The sequence below is a fragment of the Mytilus trossulus genome, chromosome 6 (genome assembly GCF_036588685.1).
Source record: "Mytilus trossulus isolate FHL-02 chromosome 6, PNRI_Mtr1.1.1.hap1, whole genome shotgun sequence".
In the NCBI taxonomy this organism is placed as follows: domain Eukaryota; kingdom Metazoa; phylum Mollusca; class Bivalvia; order Mytilida; family Mytilidae; genus Mytilus; species Mytilus trossulus.
Genome location: NC_086378.1, coordinates 25,108,364 through 25,132,801, shown reverse-complemented (window position 1 = coordinate 25,132,801; position 24,438 = coordinate 25,108,364). Strand labels below are relative to the sequence as shown.

Below are 24,438 nucleotides of genomic sequence, written 5' to 3'. Positions count from 1 at the left end.
AAGAAAACCTTCCATTTTAATCATCAAAAGTCAGATATTTAAACAAACCTAGTAATACTTAAATAAGAAATTTGCATTCGTATACGTACGGACAAGAGAACGCAGTTTCCAAATTAACCTAGTTAACATTCATATAATTCAAAAGTTTAAGCGCTTTAGAATACGTGCTTTAAAATGTTAGTACGTAAAGTTTAAATATTTCTGTACTGCACGGCCTTTCTCATTTGACTGTGGATTACTTCAATTGTATCAAGTCCAAAGCATGATTTGATTTTTCTTGGTTTTTACATTAAACTAATTTAAGTAACGCAGAGAAAAGCTTATCCATAAATGCTTTCAAGATGTATCTATTAATATATCCGACTTTTTTACAATAACAAAAAATAAAACCAAACTTCACAGTTTTAGAACTACTGAAAAGATTGAATTGCCCAAATGCCGCTAAAAAGCGATATTAAACAATGTATCTAAAGTCACAGCGTGTTTCTATTGTATCTGCTTCGTAATTGTATCAGACTGCAGTTCTTTCATCGAAAGCTTCATTTAAAACGGATCATGAATAGTCACATAAAGAACTTTTATGCAATAGAAAATGTTTGATTATTTAAGCCTTAAGTTTGAAATTGAATTATTTAGCAAGTGCATATAGATGACTCTGACAGCTAAAGTGATTACCATAAGTAAAGATTACCACAATTACCATTCAGGGGCGGATACTACAACAACTTTAAAAAGGGGGGTCCTAACCCAGGTCAAAGGGGGGTTCCGACTACATGTCCCCATTCAGATGCATTGATCGTCCAAATAAAAGAGGCGGTTCCAACCCCCGGAACCGCCCTCTGGATCCGCGCCTGACCATGGCTTTCATAGCAACTAATGGATATTTGAAATATTTGAACATTTGTCAATTAATTTTCAAAAATCATCTCCACAAAACCATAACAGCAATTAAGATCTGACATCGTCTCAAAATCGCTTACCGGTAATAAGCATTTGGAGTTAGGAAATTCTACATTAATAATAAAATCATAAGGGTAAAAATATAAGATATTTAACTTAAAAAATCTGTAATGACCATCTTTGCATTCATATTTGAACAATGTATGTCTCACTCTTGGCATTTTTGTCATTAGGTTGCTGTTACAGTAACATAAACCTCACATTTCCTTTTAATCATTTTACTTTAAACATAGGTACCATGAAAATCATAATATGCTTCGGTAAAAACGACATACATATGTGTAGGCGACAATGTCTCGTACGCTCGACAGCAAGCGTATAAATGACATTTTTTTTAATTTCGTAAGTAAAGGGTAAGGGCGAAATTCTTTAAATATCAACGGTCGGAGATCAAAGCTTACTTTCACATTAAGACGATACAACTCTCAACTCTCATCTAGATTAAATTATAGAATCATATTCAAAACAGTGTGGTCCTGGCCATTGATTGGCGACCTAAATTATCCCATTGACTGTGACAGATTAGGTGAACGTTTGTCGGTTACAATCACTGCTCACTATGTACTTGTTAAAGACACTGAATCTTTGGGGTCACCAAAGGTTCTCAACACCTAAATAAAGCAATTCGAAAAAAAAGAATCCGGAAAAATACGATGTGTTGATTTATATCAATAATATAAATCAAAACATAAAGTTTATTCCTGAATAATTTTTCGAATTATTTTATTATTAAAGGCGTTAAGAACCTTTGGTGACCCCACAGTTTAAATTCTATAATAAGTAAGAAGTGAGCAATGGTCGTTACAGACACACGTTCTCCTAATCTGTCCCAGTCAATGGGATAATTTAGGTCGTCAATCAATGGCCAGGACCACACTGTTTTGAATATGATTCTATATTGGTAACCAGTTTCACTTTTCGCTTATGTAATCTCGTATCGTAATGAAAAGAAATCCATGACACAAAATTACAACGCACACATGAAAAATATACCCCTACATTCCTTGTAAGAAAATTATGAAAGTTGCATAGTCTTAAGTAAAAAGTTACCCTTCAACTCTGACTATTGAATTTTAAGAACAACGACATGTTAGCGGGGTCTCAACAACCTCCTTAATCTGTGACAGTGGTGTAACAGTACATCATAAGAACGAACTATACAAATCAGCTTAAAAAGGCTAAACTCATCAGATTGATACAAATACTACACAGAGTGAACGTGGCTTGGTACCTATATATCCCAACATCAAAAAGACAGTAAGTATTTATGTGACAGTGCTCGCAGTTACTGACAGCTAGTTCAAAACAACTAAAAACTTATAAAAGAATCATGCATTGAAAACTTCTCATCAATCAGATGGATACAAATAATACATCAAACAAAAATAGAATAAACGTGGCCGGGAACCTTTACCCCACAACAACAGAAACATAAAGACACTATAGGTACAGATCTGAGAATACTCGCAGTTACAGACAGGTAGTTTAAAGACAATATCAACAAATAAATAAAGCCATACATCTAATATTTTCGTTCCCCATTTATACTGTATACCTTAAACAAAATTATTTTCATTTAGCTTTGAACAGCTGTAGGTCAACGTTCGGGCCTTCAACAATGAGCAAAGTTCATTTCGATTTAAATGTATTTGTAACAATTAATATGAGACAATCTAAATTAATGTACGGCCAAATTAATGTACAAACAAATGAACGAAAAACAAATGTGTAACACAGCAACAAGCGACAACCACTGAATTACAGGCTCCAGACTTGGGATAGGTACATACATACAGAATGTGTCGGGTCAAACATGTTAGCGGGGTCTCAACAATCCCCTTAACCTGGGACAGCGGTGTAACAGTACAAATGTGTTAAAGACTGTTCTTTGACCTATAAAGGTTTACTTTTACAAATTATAACTTGGATGGAGAGTTGACTCATTGGCACTCATACCACATCTTCTTTTGTCTGCCTAAGACTAAATTATGGTTAATTTCACATTCAACATCCAATGGATTAAATGTAAAGACTTCATAAACAGTCAGAGAAGTTTATATCAAAGGTTTGACAGCAAAATCTTTGAAGCATAACAAATGTTCTTACAGGAGTTATATGCCCTTGGAAATCGTAATTTATCGATGTAACATTGAATACCTATTTCATGCCTATAGGTGTTGTAAAATCTTTCTTTAAAAATAAGCTAATTATATCTGGTCAGATAAAATGTGGGTAACTTTGTGGTGTTTGGGAGTTTGATACACTGTTCTTAATTCCTGCATGAACGAACTAACGACAGAGCCTTTATTTCCAGTTACTCAAAAATAGCCTTCCTCTGACATGAAAATTGTAAATATGCTAGATAACTATGATTACTATAATAGTGTTGAGATTAGTACAGAAATACAGAATCATGAAGATACCAAGACAGAAATATGACAGTTATTATCCGTTCGTTTGATGTGTTTGAGTTTTTGATTTTGTAATTGGATTTGGGACTTTCCGTTTTTAATTTGTCCGGAGTTCAGTATTTTTGTGATTTTACCTGTTACTGTTTGGCCTTCAACAATGAGCAAAACCCATACCGCATAGTCAGCTATAAAAGGCCCGAAATGACAATGTAAAACAATCCAAACGAGAAAACTAACAGCATAATTTATGAACACATTAACGATAAGCAAATATGTAACACATAAACAAAGGACAACCACTGAATTACAGACACCGTACTTAGGACAGACACATACATACCGAATGGCGGGGTTCAACATGTTAGCGGGATACCAATCCTCCCTTAAACTGGGACAGTGGTGTAACAGTACATCATAAGAACGAACTATAAAAAGCAGTTGAAAATGACTAAACTCATCAGATTGATACAAAGACAAATACTACACAGAATGGACGTGGCCGGGTAGCTGTATATCCCATCAACAAAAAGACAGTAAGTACTTATGTGACAGACTGCTCGCAGTTACTAGTTCAACAGCTAGTTCAAACCAACTAAAAACTGATAAAAGAATCATGCATCCAAGACTTAATTGTCAACTTTTGTTTTGTTTTGTCTTTAGTAGTTTTTCGTTTGTTCCATGATTTTGTATTTGTATAACTAGTGAATTTGGATTCTCTTAGAATTTGCAATAATGTTGATATAATTTGTGACGGTATTGAATTCGCCAATTCAAATGTCGTAAAGTTTTATCTGTTTTTTGAATTGATTGTTTTCTCATAAAAAAGACTAATATTGCAAATAAATAGTTTATTATATACATAATAATTTAATCTTTAACAACAATAACTTATAACTTTTTTCTTTAAATAAATAGCTAATAACTTCTTTTACATATTAGATAACTATAGTGTGACATAAGTAACTTATAACTTTTTTGTCTTTTACAAAGATTAAAAACTTCTATTTGTTTTAGATAGCATTTATCTTCTTTTACTAAAACATCAGTAACTTATAACTCATTTTTCTTTTATTAGATAACTTAAAACCTCTTTTTCTTTTACCTATGTAACTTATAACCCCTTTTTCTATGACACAAGTAACTTTTCTTTTACATAGATCAGTATTTTCTCTTTCATAATTGTAACTTAGACATCCTTTTCTTTAAAATAAATAACTTTTTCCTATCTTTTCCATAAAAAATCATAAGTATTTCTCAGTAAGAGTTAGTAATATTGTACATGCATATGAGTATATTGGTATTGCACTATTTTTGAATATATACATTTTATAGTATACTAAGTCATGTATGCAAATTCAATATTATCTTTAAAATCTATAAAGGAATGTCAATCATTGAAACAATTTATCAAAATTGATAAAATTAACAAAGTCTTTTTCAGATAATGGAACCCAATATAATGATTGTCTATGACAGAACACAAGTGTTTTTTAACACACGGAAATGTTTATGACGTATCAGATGATGATGGCGATGTGACGGGGGAAGATCTTGTCGATGACAGATTCAGTGGCTGTATTGAGTGGCTGCTAGTATCGACATGGTAAGTAGGTGACTGATGATAAGAATGGAAGTCTGTATACTGTTGATAGTAAGCATTGTGGTAGTCACTGAAATTCAACGTAGCTTGATTCTGATGTTCGTAGAACGACGAAGGAGCATAGCTGGTGTCATGTTGGTAGAAGGAAGGTCCTTGTAACATAGTAAATGTTGGTTGTGGGTAATGCTGACTTACAGATGCTGAGTTGCTTGATACAGATTGGTTGGATGGAGAGGTAGGTGTGACTGGTGAATATGTTGACGTAACAGTGTCGGGTGAGTTTATTACTGACAATGGGGATGGCAGGTAGTAACTATCTGGTGACGAAGCTGTTGCTACAGGAGATGGTGCAGAAGACACACTAGAGTGTTGAAGTGCAGATGGAATGCTCTTGCAGAGGAAACTAAGATTCTCGATAGCTTGGTCTTGGCTTATACCCCATGCGGCAGACTGCTCGGCGATAAGTTTAGACAACTGTTTGTGAGTAGATTTCTTGGCGTTACGACGGAGTTTAATACTCTTGGTGGTAAATACTGGTGAATCAGTGCTAAAGCTAAGTCGTCGTCTAGAGTCGTCGTCATTCTCAACAGTTGGACGGTCGACGTTGGTGAGGATGTTGTCTATGCTGAAGTTGAAATCTGGTGACTTGTGAATAACTGGCTTGATGTCTGATGAAGTAACATGGAAATCTGTTGCAAGAAGACGACATTCTGCGCTGGGTAACACGATTTCTGGTATGTTGAGTTGCTCATGTAGTGTTGGAGCCCATGACTCTTTCTCATCTTTTACCCTAGTATCTTGACGTTTGAAGACATTAGACGGTGCTGTGGTGAGGTCGGCGATCCATAAGCAAGTGGTTTTGCGCTTTTCTTCTGTCTTTATGAAACATGGACTACTGGAGAGGGTGTGTCGAATGGAATCTTTCCAACCTGTGTATGGACCACGGAAAAATTCAAACATGACCTTGAGACTAGCTGTCAGCTCTGATAAGGTGATGCTTTTATCTGGTCTGGTCTCTATAGCTGTGATGATCATACCCACGTAGGAATAAGGTGGCTTAGGATAGCGTTGATATACTCTGGGCTTCTTAGGGGCTTTGCCATCTGAAGGACTGGCCGTACGCTTTGAACTTTTCATAAGCTGACTGAAATAGAAAAGATGGGTTATTAGTTTACAGGTCAAAATCAAATACAAAATTCTCATTAAATTTCTTTGTATATTTACATATCTATTCATCACATATACAACCGCCCGCATCATAACTCTTGAATGATAGAAAATGTCCAGGATGTCAAAATTTAACTTATACGTATTTTATGGCCCATGGAGTTTGGTAGTTTTTAAAAAGATACAAATGAGAAAACTAAGGAGCAGACCGTTTCATTTTAAGTGGTCAAAATCGATCTGGACCTGGGGCCTGTTTATCGAAGCTCTCTTAGGATTAGGACGTGTCCTAAGACCAACTTAGGACACATCTAAGTCCTAAATGGGTTTATCAAACATGTCGCAACTAAGGAAAATCCTAGGAATTGTCCTAACTTTAGGATACCAATTTAGGTGTCTTAAGATGGTCTTAGGATGGTCCTAACTTTAGGATACATTCGAATTTCGTCTTTTGTTCATTTTCACGCGTATTATTTTTAAAGCAGTAGTAAAAATATTTGAAATTCTCCGTAATGATATGAATAATGCACGAGATTTGCATTTGAACTATTAAAGAATGAAAAGGTGACACTTCGAATTCAACTCATCCAAAACATGTTATGATATTTACGTATTATATATCTTGTTTACACGTAGTTTGTTATTTTTTGGAATTTTTGTGTCATGTTTTGTTTCATACAGTTTAAATGAACAATTAGTTTACAAAAAAATATGTATTTAATTTAAAACTACATATTAGTTATTAGATTCAAATTAACCATGTTTGAAATAAAATTATTGATAAAATACATGTATGATATCATTTTTTTTTTTTTCATATTCGGTTTGTATTTTCTTTTCCGCCAATACTTAAGACATCAGTTAGGACGTCCTAGCTAAGATATTCCTAAGATAGCTTCGATGTGCATGCTGAGACGTGTCGTAAGTCGGTCCTAACTTTATCCTAACTTCTGTCCTAAGAAAATCTTAGGACCGATCTTAGGACAGTTTCGATAAACAGGCCCCTGTTTTTCACGGATTATTACAATGTGTCTAAGTCTAATTTAACTTAACCAATTTCAAACAGCAAAATGGTAAATGTTAGTGTTTTATGGACTTTACGTTGTGTTTAAACATAAAAGATTTTTTAAGATGTAATTATATCATCACAAGTAAACAAAATATAAGAAAGATGTAATTATATCATCACAAGTAAACAAAATATAAGAAAGGTATCACTAAAAGACACAAAATATTGAGCAGTAAATATATTTCTGATTATGGACTTTCCGAATTGATTTTCCTCTAAGTACAGTATTTTTGTGATTTTACTTTTTTTTTAATCCGTCAAAATCGAATTTGACCTGTTTTGTCCAGAAATGTGTGTGAAAGGGTCATCAGCTGTTAAGTCCATGTCCACCGATTTCATTCAAATTCTTATAGGATATATAATAATTTTTAAGCACTAAAACGAGTACATTGGGTAGAATAAGTTGCCAAATGTAAACTTATCGTTGACATGAATTCATTGGATAGTTTGTACATAATTTTCTAGTGGCTTTGTCTTGCTTTTTCCTTGACGGTTTTACTTGCGAGGTTTATATTATATTATAAAGTGCCAGTGATCCTGGGCCTTTTTTGTCGTGATCTTGAAATGTTAATACTGTTTGTGTTTAATCATTCTCGAGTTAATCATGCTATTTAACATTTATAAAATTGCTTATGATATTTGTTATTGTTTTGCAGAGTTACATTTTTTCCTGGTATTATAAACTTTTTTAACCAGTTTACAAAAAGACGCCCTTATATGACCCTATCAAATGTATAAACGAATAACAAAACGTCGAAAATAAACAATGGGATAGCTATAATGTGTCCGCAATTCGTGCTATCAGAATAATCTCCGAAGACTGCCGACATTCATTTAAGTACAAATATGAATAGATAGTAATTTGTGTAATAAGATTTTTCTTGGTCCGTTATATTTCGTGTTATGAGATGGATGAAGAATACATATGTAACATTGATACATAACTTATGCTGTTAGTTTTCTCGGTTGAATTGTTTTACATTTGTCATTTCGTTGCCTTCTGTAGCTGACTATGCGGTATGGGCTTTGCTCATTGTTGGAGGCTGTAAAGTAACATAATCTGGTTGTTAATTTCTGTGTCATTTGGTGTCATGTGGTGAGTTGTCTCATTGAAAATCATACCACATCTTCTTTTTTATAGGTCATTGTTTTGTCTATTTAGGAATCATTTGTGTTGTTCGTCAAAAAATGATATTCCTAGTGTCGCTCTTGTTTCAATGTTCTATGTTAACAGACTTTTCTTTTAAATGAATGATCATGCCGATCGTCGATGGCTGAATATACGCGTATAAAGTCAAAATTAAAGGTTATGAACACTGACGCAAAAGACAATATTGATTTGCAAGCATTAATTCACCAGTGATATTTTAGGGCTTGTTTCAACTGACGAAATTATTTACATTGACCATAATAGCTATATATCAATTCTTTATTTCGCTTTTTAATCAAGGTTAGCAATAATAAATATCGTCTTTTAACTTTTGGTCGAATTCGAAGTTAATACTCCTTTATTAATTCATTGATTTGATCAAGCGGTCATTGTTACTATCCGAAACAAATCGTTAACGAAAGGGCGGCCACACTGACAGAAGTACTTTTTAAACCCTATTTGGTTGTAAGTGGAGGCAGTTTTTATTGCAGAAAACTTCAGGTTGTTAGAGATATATTACACGGGCAAATGCCATTATCATTTGTTTTTATAAGTAAAATTGAGCATATATGCTTCAATCAATTTCTAACTTGGTTGCAATAACATTTTTATCATGGTGTTTGTTTTTTATAAAAATCCCAAATAGTGCCTTTTCATACCCCTAGTATTTTTTGTCTCGAAAGAACTTAACAGCAAGTTATATATTTTAGTTGAAATTGAGATAATAATGTAATATGAACTGGCCGACTCAAATGGTAAAAATTCACAATAACGATATTTATCAACTGCAAAGTACTGCCTCGGGGAATAATTTATTCTAACTCGAGGTGCCCTCTTATGAAAATATTACTGATTGAGTACGTGCAGTGTATAATATAAACCTAGTTTATGAATGCGTAAATACTGTCAAAAATATGTATAATTATCAATCAAGCAGCTAAGGCATATGACATAAGTTTTTAAATCATTCTTTAAATATCTTCTGGGATATTTTTATTTCTAACTTTTTTATTTCCAACTTGATTGAACTCAATAAGATTCATCTTCGCTAGCCAAGGGTTACGATCCACTCCCGCTCTCTTCAAGAGAGCGGGAGTGGATCGTAACCCTTGGCTAGCGAAGATGAATAAGATTAAGCCGATGTTTCGATATTTGCTAATGGTGAATGAAGTGTAAAGGTGGTTCCCAACACTTTCACTAAAATTAATTTGGCTCGTTTAATTTTCATAAAATTTTGACAAAGTATTAATTTTGACCCTTAAACAAAAGTATAAAAATTTTGAACCAACCATTTTATCAGAAAAATTACACTGGTTATATAGCAGTTTGACAAACACCAATTTTGATAACTGGGAAGCTAAATATTCCCTTTACAACACAACTTAATTAAAACGTTAAGCTGACTTTACAGAGTTATCTCCCTGTAGTGTTAGGTACCACCTTAATCGTATTGTTTATCCAACAATAAAGAAATTAATAGTTGAAACGAGTCTTTCATTTGTTTCTTATCGGCTTTTTCTTTGGGAGGGGAAGGGGTACTCTTAGATATTGAATGTTATACGGAAATGTTTCGACTGGTCAAAAAAACGAAATCGTATATTATGAAATTATTTCTAATTGTATTTACCTGGACTCAGTATATCTGTTGGGGAAGATTGCCTGATAGTCAATGTTGTCCTGTGCTGCATATTGAGTGCTGCAAAAAAAAAAACAAGTGATAATGATAATACATCCAAAAGATAATATAGGGCCTAATTGAAAGTGCACAAGTGTCCTTTGGGTCAACTAGCAAGCTTTAGTTCAAAGTTTTACACTGACACACTGTCGTGTATTGGTAAAAGAACTTCCATTTTCTAAGCTAACCAGAAAATCAGAAGATGTAGTATAGCGTGGTTCGTGTAGGGTCAAATGTTTTATTAGCGACAAATGTTTGCTGTGTTGTTTTCAGTGGATAAGTATTGTGATCGGATTGTTCATAGTAACTCTTTTTTAGCATGATTTATTTGTAATGTTTCGAAAGCAATGATTAAGTGAATATCTGTTTTAGTATTGCTGTATACGAGCACCCAATCAACCAATAAATATAAAAATGGAGCTGAAGGGAAAACAGACCTGTGTAGTAGTTTTGCTCTTAGTTACACATATAGTAAGTCAGTTAACCTGGATGCAAAGCCAAATTTATTACATATTATATTGAAAAATGCTCGATTTACAATAATAATAGTATCAGCAATTCAGTTACTCTATCTGTTCAAAGCATCCGTCATAGATGGTGCAATAGATCCTAGAAATTGTAGTTAGAGTTTCAATTTGAAATCAATGGCACTACTTCGATAAAAACAAAAAGCACGAAAAAACTTTTATACAGATTTTGATATATAAAATATTCGAATCACTTTAGCATTTTATAAATGTAAGTGAGCATGAAAGACAGCATACCAACACCAACGACGAAAGGACAAGGCTGTAAATGGAAACAAGTTTTCTATATGACGTTATTCATCAATGAACTGAATCATCGTGTATAGTAAGCCAGGGATGGAAAAGATGTAAAGCAATTCTTAAGAGAAAAACAAGTCTAGTGTGTGTTAAAAACAGCATTCAAAGAAACATCATAGCAAGTGTCCTGCTAATACGATTCACTTATACAAATTAAGTTAAAGCAAAGAATAAATCGGGATCTGCATGATTTTTCTGGTTTTCTGTACCAAAATAGGGATAGCTAAAATTTATCAATGTTTAAAGACTTACATGAAATATGATATAGGTTTATTATTATTCTGTAATTTCATTAAAAACTGAGATTCTCTTAATATCCAAATTTTGAAAAATTGAAGATCTTTTCCCACATTTTTTTAATTCAGAAAGATAGAATATGATTTGTTTTTCGCTTTTTTATAATTTTTGATAAGGAAGTGTGTTTCCTATGTTTTGTCAATCGGTTATTTCTTATGTTTGTTTATAAAATTTCAAAAATTTGGATGTGCGATTACACGAATAAGTTTGTGATGTTCGAGATGCGTCCAGAATAATAATTAGGAAGTTGTATTCAAATACATTCTTATATTACTACACACGATGTTATTGCATATAAGACATAACTAGAGGCTCTAAAGAGCCTAGGTCGCTCACCTTAGTCTATGTGAATATTTAACAAAAGTAAGCAGATGGATTCATGACAAAATAATGTTTTGGTGATGGTGATGGGTTTGTTTATCTTACTTTACTGAACATTGTTGCTGCTTACAATTATCTCTATCTATAATGAACTTGGCCCAGTTGTTTCAGTGGAAAAGTTAGGAAAAATCTATAAATTTTATAAAAATTGTTAAAAATTGACTATAAAGAACAATTACTCCTTAGGGGGTCAATTGACCAATTTGGTTATGTAGAATTATTTGTAAATCTTACTATGCGAAACATTATTGCTGTTTACAGTTTATCTCTATCCATAATAATATCCGAGATAATAACCAAAAACAGCAAGATAGATCTTGACCTAATAAGCTCTTAATGCTTTGGTTTTTTAGTTATTTATTAAGCCAAAAACTGCATTTTAACACTATGTTCTAATTTTAGCCGTGGTGGCCATCTTCGTTGGATGGCCGGGTCACCGGACACATTTTTTTAAACAAGATACCCCAAAGATGATTGTTGCCAAGTTTGAGTTAATTTGGCCCAGTAGTTTCAGAGAAGATTTTGGTAAAAGATTACTTAGATTTATGAAAAATGGTTAAAATTGACTATAAAGGGCAATAACTCATAAAGGGGCCAACTGACCATTTCGTTTACTTTTTGTTGACCTATTTGTAAATCTTACTTTGCTGAACATAATTTCTGTTTACATTTATCTCAATCTATAATAATATTCAAGATAATAACTATAAACGGTAAATTTTCCTTAAAATTACCAATTTAGTGACAGCAACCCAACAACGGGTTGTCCAATCCATCTGTAAATTTCAGGGCAGATAGATCTTAACCTGATAAACAATTTTACCCGAGTCAGATTTGCTCTAAATGCTTTGGTTTTCGAGTTATATTAAAGCCAAAAACTGCATTTTACCCCTATGTTCTATTTTTAGCCATGGCGGCCATCTTGGTTGGTTGGCCGGGTCACGCCACACATTTTTAAACTAGATTCCCAAATGATGATTGTGGCCAAGTTTGGTTTAATTTGGCCCAGTAGTTTCAGAGGAAATTTTTTTTTGTTAAAGTTAACGAGGACGGACGACGGAGGACGGACGCCAAGTGATGAGAAAAGCTCACTTGGCCCTTTGGGCCAGGTGAGATAAATGAAAACCACACGTTTAATAATAACATACTTCGGAGGCGCTGTCCTGCATTGACCTTTATAAGGAACGCTCAAGTTGAATATTTGAAAGCAGAGAATGTACAAGACGTAAGCGGATCCAAACAAATGGAAGTTTTTAACGACCTTGACTGGCTATACAGCCCTTGCACGGTCGGTAAGCGGATCCAGGGGGATTTGTTTGATATAAGGAATCACTGAAGCATGACTGGGTAGGGGCCCCCTTAAGTCAGTCACTCTCCTTTTTTTTTTTGGAAAGTTCTGGATCCGCCACTGCAAGACTGAAACACTTGACTAGATTGCTTCTTCCAATATTTGACTGACACATTGTTAAATACTAAAATGTCTTACCTATATGGTGATGAAGCTGGATGTGTGTATGGCTGTTGGTAAATGTCAGGATAGTAACTGCAGAATGCAAAACTGGGATCCATCATAAATTTTCTGGGTAGTAGTATGTAGTAATTTATCTGAAAATGAATAAGAAAATTGTTGTTGAAAGTATGAAAACGTGGTATGATTGCAAATGAGACCAAAGCCTTTCACCAGATACTAAAAGACGAAGAAGTTGCACCAACTATAGGTAACCGTAAGCCCTTCAACAATGAGGAACACCCTACGGCGACTATATACATCTATCTATTGACATAAATAAAAAATAATGCTTAGTGGTTGAGATGGACTGGTACTATGTGTTTGTTTACGGATGCCTTGCTACTCTGTTAAGCCGCAGTCATTATCATCAACTGTAACATTAAATCTTACGTTATATAAGTTATCCCGAAAACATTTGTAAATGTCGATCATATAGGAGTATTTAACATGCAAGAACTCGCACACGAAGAACTTAATACAAAAATCGCGTGTATTTGGTATATGAGTATATGCATCACCATATGGACAAACATTTAGTTTGAGACTACTACATCAGTTTTATCTGGTTTGACTGTGAAGTGTAAAACACTGAGATTTATATTGAACAAAAATAATCATAACATATTTAATGGCACATCCTGTAATTGGAAAATATGATGTTTTAGCATAAAATTGTCAAATGCAAATTTTAGTCTCGCTACACTCAGTGATATTTTTTTTTAGGAAAACCCCCTTAAAAAATCTAGGAACTGCCCCTAAAGGTAAAAGTACTGTTGAACTGTGCAGTATATGTGAGGTAGTTTGGTGTGTTTTATCCAGATTTGAACACAGTAAGAACAAACAGATTTTACCCATGTCGTGTGTCTAATAATTATTTCTAATATTATATGTGTTTAAGAAACACGTGCTTCGTATATCGTAAATATACAAAAATGAACTAATCGGGCCTTATAAATCGCTATGCATGCAGTATAGGGTTTTGTTCATTGTTGACGGTCGTAAGGCAATCTCATGATAGTTGCTAACATCTTCGTTATTTTGTCTCATTGACCATTTCATACCACATCTCCGTATATTTATAAGATCATACCAATGTCATTCGTTATTCAGGAAGTTGCTTCATGTGATATCAATTTTGATTAAAAAAATCCTAACTATACTTGTTAGTTATTTTGTACACATAAAAATATTAAATCTATCCGGAATTCTGAAAAGGCTTTTATTTATATTATGGTCTGCAATGTTTCATTAACGTGTATAAATGAGTTCTCTCAATATTGTTTAATTATTATGGATTTCTTAAATAACAGGAAAATAACTCATGTATATTTTGAGACAAGACCAAATACGCATTAGGTAGATTCTGCAAGATAGGTCGAGGTTAAAGAGTAGGAGATTTGAACGGCTTCTGGAATTTACAAGTTTTAATAGAGGACAGAAATTATTGAAAATGCAACCCCTCGTGGAGTCATCTGGTTGCAGCGAGATGTCAATTCACCCTACACGAGGCCTGGTTTTTCACGTATGTATTACGGGCGTGCTTTCACGTTTGCTAAATGAAAGGGGTCGTGATTATTGTAATTTATTATTTGCTCTTCAACACGGAGTAAAAATCACGAAAACGGAGGTATTATTTAGTTGGACTCGAAACAGCATAAGTACTAGTTGAATGAAAAAAACTCCAAATCAAACTTAAATTAAAAAAAAAATACTTCGTAACAAAGACCTGAGGCTCTCTGACTTGGGACAGGCGCAAAAATGCGGAAGGGTTAAACATGACATTTGAACCCTCCCCTATACCTCTAGCCAGCGTCTGTTATTAACAAATAAGTTTTCGCTGCCACATGTTTGGCTTCGAAGTTTGTCAAGATATATTTCCTGATTTATTGTGATTTTAATAAACCAAAAATGGTAGAAATGACAAATAATGCAAACAAAATTACGGACAAAGATGGTGACCCAAAAGGAAAAAATCCAGATGTTTCAACGAAGTTTTGAATTTGAAACAAAAAGTTTTCCATTGCATTGGATAGAAATGTCAAATAATGTCTAAAATGCTGACCTAACTTATTCCTAAAAGAAGGTACTATATTTTTATTGCATATTTAAATTGAATAGGTGAAAAATGAGAAACTTTCGTCAAACCATGAAATAAAAAAACTGTAGGTTCATACTCTTAGCATAGATAGACAATAATAGTGCATTGACTGGACATATCAACGATATAAGGATGAGGCTTAGAAACGGGGAAAGTGAGGCTTTGCCGAGCATTTTCCCCGTTTCGTGCCGAATCCTTATATCGTTGATATGTCAATTAAGTCAATGCACTATTATTGTCTTTATACTGCAATCTAAAAAAAACATTTTCAATTGTTGTTTAATGTGTTAATTTTTTAATTTGATTTAAATATTTGGAAGCTTATCCTTTTATAAAAAGGCCTCATATCATGCAGGCGGAGAAATATACACCACAATGAAATGTACATTTCCTAATGAAATCCTTAATCGAGGGTGAAGGAATTGTTTGAGAATGAACTAAAATATCAACAATAAGCATAAAACATAATGATTTAAGTGAAATATTTTTTTCTTCTAAAAATTGTAAAAGAAATAAGTTTGAGTCGTTGTATACATTGGAAACAAGAACAGGTTGAATTGGTCGTATGAATAATAAATTACAATTTCGGCAATTTCTATTTAAATATTCTTGAGGAAAAGTGATATCAGGTCAGTGACTGTATATTTCAAAGAAATATAAATAAATTTGGTGTTTTTACTGTCTTCTGATTGGTTAAAATTATTAGTTTTATTTTCAATGTTGTCAATTTTGATGGCGACACGCCCACTCTGACGTTGAGTATTCATACGCCAACATGTGTGTACGCTTGTTATTGTTAATATAAATAATATAAAAAGTTCTTTGGGCCTTATTTTTGATAGAAATTTATTTATAATGAATGGCAATGATTTATTTTGATCTTATTGAACCATAAAACTAATTTTTGACTCTTCACATTTTACATAATCCGCTTCGCGGATTATTCAATGTGAAGAGTCAAAAATTAGTTTTATGGTTCAATAAAATCAAAATAAATAATAGCCATTCATTAAATACAGTCACCGCATTTTGACTGCTCAAATAGAACGAGTGCAGTATAAAAGACCATACGTCTTTCGTTTTAAGCGCATAATAATTCTCTATCCTGTTAACCCGATCGATCCAGATAAACATATTTGGAAAAATTGTCACGCAAAAGGAAGATCCACCTGTTACATATTTTTGTAACATGTATTTGTTCTCGATCATAAGAAAAAAACCTAATAAAACATAGTATATGAATATAATTTGAGATGAAATGCACAATATTAAATCAATCCTAAATAAATGTTGAAAAGGCACTCTTTCTTCGATTTCTAACATCGTGTTGATATTTTAGATGAATTTAAGGAAAGGTTTCGCTATTGAAACAAACATCTTGGATTAGGTTTTTTTGGGGGGTTTTTTTTATTGTAAATATTCCTGTTCCCATTTATTGCTAGGAAACAGATTTTCCGGGACATAGAAACATACAATTGAAATCGTTACAAACAAATCGATACATGTTTAAAGTGTTTCAGTCTTGTTGAAATCTCGTTATTGAATTATTCCTAAAACATGTGATACAAAAATCAGATTTAGAAAAAGTTAAATTCTAGAAATGTTTGGCTTCTCTAGGTGTACATCCTTAAACTGAGAATGTTTTTTTGGAAGTGAAAAATATTTGCTGACTAAAATTTTGTGACACCAGTTATTAAATTTAAATGTATATACTTATCATCTAAAAAAAGATTTTAAAGCGCACAAAACAATAATCACTATTTGGAAATTGTAGATTTGAAGAGACGATAACAAGTTTTACACCAGTATTAATTGGGAAAAAGAAAATGTTCCTTATTATTCAATTTTCATCGAAACGCTCAGAAAAATGTGTGATTTAGCTGGGTCAATGTTTTTGGCAATCTGAGCATAAACAAATGAAACTTAGGTTTTAAGTACGTGGGTAAATCCAAAATCACCATATGTCTTTTAATTTGTTTATGAAAGATACATTGCTTGAGACTATCTTGACTTATTATACCACCTTGAACAACTAAGAGGGCAGGACCTGTTCGGGATCGGGTGTTTTTAAGCTCGGAATTACAGAATTGATCCCTTCTGGATTCGGGATCTCGGGTTGTATGTTTGTAAGCCAGGGATTTCGAGATCATGACCCCTTCGACCCCCCCCCCCCCAAAAAAAAAATTAATATACTGACATAGCTATAGGGCGCAATATAGTTGGGTCTGTAAGTTTAACATAGGGTTTCTGACCTTACAGGAATATATAAGAGTACTGGTACTTTATCCGGTCAATTTAATGTCGGACGCCTTACGGTATAGTGTTATCAATCTTTTGAACAGACGGGATATAAACAATATCATCTTTTTAAGACGATATTTTCAAGATAAAGAATCCTATTAAGCTCCTAGCTGATGTTAAAACAATTTAAGCACCCCCTTCACACTATTTTACAGCATTCAATTTCAGATTAAACAACATTCCTTAAATGAATCTCAGCAAATAAAACAGGTCTTACAAAAAATGGTGTACAGCGAAAACTAAAGAGCAAAACATTTGTATTCCAACTTTGCCTTGCATCTTAGTACGGTGTTATTTTTTGTGGTAACATGGATCAAATTATGTTTTAACACAGATTCTAAAATCAATTTGATCATAAAAGACCATTAACTATTCTTAACTCTATTTATACATATAATAACATTTGGTGTGTCATAACCAATACATGAACTCAGTGGGGAAAACGCTGTCAAACATACTAACATAATTTCAACAATTGCTATCCGCACTGATCTGTATCCACACTTTTAATTATATTTATAAAGACTTACTTTTCACAAATGATTCGGTTGTTTTCCAAGACCAATGAAACCCTTTTTTAACAGATGGACGGAAAGTGAATTACAATATAAACCTTTCAGGTGTGAGGGTAAAATTATGATTTTAAAATATCAAATGTAAACAGAAGTCTAGTTATATATAGATTTGCATTAAAATTAATGCCATTTATCTCTATATAAAAAACGAAGATATCAAGCAGGTCGATATTCATATGAAACAACACGACAAAAAAATAACAACGACGAAAAGAATATTCAACTAACGGTGATCAATAGTTGTTAATTTCTGTGTCATTTGCACTCTTGTGGAGAGTTGTCTCATTGCTAATTATACCACATCTTCTTTTATATATTTTGAGAGAGAAAAAACATACAATCAAACGAATAAGCATCGATGTGTCTACTAAAAATGTTAAAATAAGTGATAGGTATTTTCTTAATTAATGTCCAGTGGCAAGTATTTTATTACCATTACAAATGGTGTATTATATTTTAACCGAATAAAACCTTTAAAAAAGTAAATGTGTTTTTTTTTCTATTCATCTTCGCACATACATGTATTTACACTTTATATTTAGAATATATCAAGTATGTAAAATATAACAGTTTTCTCCGTAAGTAATTATGAAATGTATTTTTTGAAGAGAAAATATATAGTCAGAAATGTATGCTAATTTGTGCAAATGAATTGCACAGCATATAACATTTGTACCAGGAGTTTCCGATGTACTCAAATAGTTCAAAAAGATCAATTTTGATTTAATTATTACATGGAATGTGTATTAAAAGAGGTATCCTTGTTAGAGATGCTTACTTGCTTCATTTATTTATGCTAGGAGCACTTAATATCTGACACAAAAAGCTGAGATTATGAATATTAAAGACAAGTTTTAAACTAACTGTTTTAATAAGATTCATTAGAAGTTTTATTTTAAAACTTTTCTCGAATAGAAAAAATCAACTGTAGGTAAACTATAGGGTATATAAAGGACCGGTCAATATTTTTTTGGGGGGTTTGGGACCGGTGAAAAACGTAATAGGACACTCATTTATTTTAATTTTATTTTTGATAGGACTTCTACTTATTTAGTCTTAAGCACTGATAGGAACGCAATATTTTTAATGGCATATGTATGCATGAATGTAGAAAATGGGCTATATATACAAATTATACACAAAAAAAAAACTTAAATGGTGGTCAAGATTAATTGAGGAACAAACAAGTAACAACAATGGAAATACAATTTCAAATCTAGACATATATTTATATCATGAAATGATTTTAAAAAGGTTGAAAAAAATAGACATACATATGAAATAAATAATAACAAACCAAAATTATAAAATTAATCATTCTTTTTAACATATGATATAGTGCCAGCAGTGTTGTTCAAATTAAACAAATGCAAATCATTGAATAAAGGTAGGAATAAATAAAATTTACATCTTTAAAAATAAGGAAAACTATTTAACAATAAAACTTTTTAACTAGAAAATTAAGAAAAAAACAAAGCCAAAAGACAGAAGTAAAAAAAATTATAATAAAAAAAAAAGATTATACAAATTGTTCATAAACTATAGTGTATTACTCTTCATAAAAGAATGCGAAAGTGAAATTGAAAAAGAATCGTACTTGCCTTCTTCAAGCTAGTTTAGATTTATTTCATATAGGACAAAAACTTTTTTGGTACATTCAGAGGGTAGGACATAGATTTTTAAACAGGGAGAAATATGAATTGCACCGCCCCCCCCCCCCATTAAATATTGACCGGACCCTAAGGGTGATGAATCAGTATAGGGTTAGGATTAAAAAAATATATAGAAAAATGGGTAATTAAAGTAGAGAAGAAGAAAAGAATAGTAGGTATCTTAACTTTAAGAAATAATAGAGAAAAAATGGCTGAAAATTTAAAAAAAAAATAAAAAAATTGAATAACCATCAACCAGACTCATTATGACATGTGTGAATCATGAAATATAGAACAAATATAGAACATTCTATTCGCTTCATTTAAAAAACAATGTTATGGCCAGGAGGTCTACAATTTAGAAATACTAATTTATGAATCACGGAACATGTAGGACAGAAAGTCACAAGACATAGTACGTTAAAGATAAGAATACACGGACAAAATGTCTATATTCTGTTTTGAAATTTCTTTTCGTTGAAAATTGAAAAAAAAAATCATTTGGGAAAACGTTTTTAAACTACAAGATATATTCAATGTGTGTTTTAAACAAATAATGATGATCTCTGATAGTGAAGAAAACAATTTCTCATTGTGGTTCCTGATGGCCACAAAAAAAACATATCCTGCTTGATTAAAATTTGATTATTATTCATTTATCAAGGCTAATGAGCAATTTCCTAATTTTGTAAAATGAATATGTGTTGTAAAAATATATTATTTCAAAAACATATATCATTTTTTCATATAAATAATGCCGTTAGTTTTCTCGTTTGAATTGTTTTACATTGTATTATCGGGGCCTTTTATAGCTGACCATGAGGTATGGGCTTTGCTCATTGTCGAAGGCCGTACGGTGACCTATAGTTGTTAATGTTTGTCATTTTGTTCTTCTGTGGATAGTTGTCTCATTGGAAATCATACCACATCTTCTTTTTTATATATTCAACAATCATAAACAAATTATGTGAAACTTTGTGTCCTAGGTCGGACTTTCTGTGTCTTAACCTTTTTCAACTTTTCAAATCTTACAGTGACCTCCAAATTTATTACTCAATTGTTTTTAATTTGACCCCTAACCTGTTGTGCTTTGCATAGAATATAGGAAATATAGATAAATAAATTTGTATTTTTTATGAAAAAAAATATTAAAAGAAGCCCACATTAATTTAAATCCATTTAAAGTTTTTTTATGATCTCTTTTTCCAAGCGCGATAGACTTTTTTTAAGCAAGGACATTATCATACAGAAAGTTTGTAAAAAACATATCGGTAGATCGGGAGTTAAACTACACCATATATATTTTATAGGAACTATACGTGGAATACATGATTAGAACCACCCACTGACGCATACAACCAATAACAAACTCTGAATGACAAAAAAAGCCATTCGGAAGGCAACACATTCTTCACATAACTCATAGATACACATGTACCCCTACAACAAGGTTTCCTCAAGAAATAGAGATCCCATATTTTCCATAGAATTAATTTAAAATCAATGTTTTAAAAAAATAACCTCTCTTTTTTCAAACAAAGACATATTTTGTCATTTAAAATATACAATTCATTATTTATAAATAAAACTTCAAACTTTAATTTGATATTGTAACTTGTTTGTTAAGTTGAATTTTTAGGCTTATTCAGATTTTTAAATTTCCGTTCAGGTCAGAGTTTTGACACCCCAACAATATTTTTCACGTATTTTTTTTATATGTTATCATTATATGGAACTTTTGGTTTCACAAAATCAAAATTTGAAAGATATCCATTGAATATTAAAAAAGTAATTGAAGTAAGAATTAGTCCCTTCAGTTCTTTTCATTTCTCCGTTTAGGCATCAAAAACTTGTTTTTAATTTAAAATATTTGAATTGTAATGAAATATGAATACTTGCGATTAATAAAATTCCAACTTGAAGAAATTCCATCCAATAATAATTACATTAGATGTATGTTTCATTATAATACGTTATTCTGATTGGCTAATTGCACATCACATATATTATTCCGTAAGCAGTTGCATGAGACAATAACATTTAATTCATGATGACACGAGGTCTCACAATAAAGTGCACAGGTGAATTTAAAAATTTAACTTCATGAAAATCGTGTTTTTATAATCCTAGCTAAAAAATGTAATTATAAGTATTGAATGCTTCTTTTTGTAACTTTATAGGGTTGTAAAAGCGTTGACAGTGCGTACATTTTTAGAATAAAGCGCTTCCGCGCTTCATACAAAATGTACTTCGGTCAACGCTTTTACACCCCAATAAATTTACAAAAAGAAGCATTCAATTCTTAAATAAAAAAAGTTATTGCAGTTTGAATAATTTAAGTCGTATATTTTCAGGTCTTTTCAGGTCCACTTTCAGGTCTTTAGTGTTACCCATAAAAGACATGTTTTAACAACAATAAGGATTTACCAGATATACAATACACCTAACATAACATATCTAACAAACACTTAATTAATATAGTATAAATTCCCTTTCTATCACTTTATATATAGGTAAATTAAATAATCAAAAATGTACTCACATATATCTTGATGTGTTCTCTTGGGTTTCTATAATTTGAATAATGACCGTCTCTGGTAATGTTTGTATTTATCATAGCAAAGGTCCCTGTCAACTCTTGGTTAAAGTCACCCACCTGAATATACAATTCTGATTTTCCCGACGGTATGTCTGGAATACACGGTATATTCTAGGGGTAAGGTGCGACCCTGTATTGTCTTCGTGGCGGGCAACTGAAATCAGGGACCGTAACGGAAACGTTGGCGGTTACAAAGAAACCATAAATTAAGTGTCATCTTAGATGCCATCTCATTACTAGAATATACTTTTCGAACTAAATAGAAAAAATATATATATTATAAAATAATTTATATTTTCTAAAAAATAAATTAATATGTATTTTTGGTTTTGAATAGATAGAAGAAGAAAAAATTTTGTCAAACCAATAAATATTTCTTTTCGTAAAACTTAATAACGTTTTTTTAATTAAGATTTTTTATTTATTTTTTAATTTAAAAATGATAAAATTTATTAAAGGTTTTAATTATATTCACTTTGAACTGAAACGACTTTAACGTTATAGTAGTCTCAGCTTTGAATCACTTTTAAAAACATTTTGTCTCTGTGAAATCTTCATGAAAATAGTATAATAAGATAATAAGAAATCTGTAAGTAATTCAGAATTCATTTATCTTACAAAAAAGCATTAAAGATTTTTCTGATGCATATTCTGAAAATTATTGTAAATGATTGTAATTTATTAAAATCCGACTATTTGTCCGTTTACAAATGTAACAAATAATAGATGTTTTGACAATACAATAAATGGTGAAATTCGTTTTTCTTTTTCAATCAAATAATTGCAAAATGTAGTTAAAGTAAGTCTGGATGTAGTAGATTTACAATTTCTTTGCAAAGAAAATGCTTATACATGTATAATCCCCCCCCCCCCCCCCCCCATTCTATAAACGATTTCAGGTCCATTGGGCACTTGTCAAACTCCTTGATTATTGAGTTATCTACAGTAGCAGCTTTTTTCGCTAAAAAAAATTAGATATTTGTAAGTCACTTTATAAATTAAAGAATATTTTTTATAGGTTTTCTGCAATTGCTTCACCATGGTCAGATTAACAGTTACATAGAAAGTAGCACTTTTTAACTCTCAACCAAACATCAGACAAACTTAGAAAAAAAAAATCTTGATTCAAGATTTCAGCTTTATCTATTTTTATCTACTTATCACTTTGGTGTTGACATGAACATCAATTATATCGTCTTTTTTATAAATTTCCTGTTTATAAAACTTTGAATTTTCGAAAACTTTTCTTATCCTAGAAATAGATTACCGTAGTCGTATTTGGCTTTTTTTTTTGGAATTTTGAGTCCTCAATGCTCTTCAATTTTGTATTTTTAAAGCTTTATAATGACATTTTTTTTAATTTGATCTGAGCGTCGCTGATGAGTCTTATGTAGACGAAACACGCGTCAGGCGTAATAAATTATAATCCTGATAACTTTTTAAACGCCTGTGTTTTGGACAGGACGAATTATGGTATACCGTTGTCTGACCGTTTGTCTGTCGTCAACATGTCGTACAATAATTACAACCTGTATTTTAGACGGAACAAATTATGGTATACCGTTGTCTGACTGTTTGTCTGTCGTCAACATGTCGTACAATAACTACAACCTGCTTTCACGATTTCCCATAAAAATTTGGTGAATTGTTTCTATCTATGGATGTAAGCTCCCTCTCGATTTTTAGAAATATTCAATTAAACGTTTTGGATCATAAAGGGGGCCGGGGTTATAGTTTATAGTTGAAAATCAATCACATGTTATGTAAATATAAATCCAATTGATCTTATTACAGAAACTGTCCTTTTTGTTTGAAGTTAAATTGAAACTATAATTCTCTAAAAGCCAAGAAACCTCTTTTGCACGAAGCATTACATGTACCTGAAATACCATGAATCCTTGATACATTTTTAAAATATATAGAAATCACTACAATTTATCAGTGGAAAAGAATAATTTACTTTTTAAAAAAATGGATTTAACGGAACGAAATTAAATATTTATATCTTTATTTTTGCTCTAAATATGCATGAAATATTTGCGACTGTACATCAAATAATCAACCAACAAGACTTAATGTATGTGTTGTTAATTATTATGTCAAATATGAACAACTGACTTTGAACAGACCAATGCTTATAAATGATCTCTTAATCCATAGTTGGAGCACTGA

General features: G+C 31.9%; 1 protein-coding gene across 1 annotated transcript; it reads right to left on the bottom strand.

Moving 5' to 3' along the window:
* Positions 1 to 4,356: 4,356 nt before the first annotated feature.
* On the bottom strand, positions 4,357 to 22,291 carry LOC134723276 (forkhead box protein H1-like). Its single transcript, XM_063586897.1, has 4 exons — positions 22,210 to 22,291; positions 13,018 to 13,136; positions 9,982 to 10,050; positions 4,357 to 6,115 (listed from the first exon to the last, which is right to left on the bottom strand). The coding sequence occupies exons 1-4, from the start codon at positions 22,282 to 22,284 to the stop codon at positions 4,879 to 4,881; spliced, it is 1,500 nt and encodes a 499-aa protein (XP_063442967.1). The 5' UTR covers positions 22,285 to 22,291; the 3' UTR covers positions 4,357 to 4,878.
* Between the last annotated feature and the right edge of the window lie 2,147 nt (positions 22,292 to 24,438).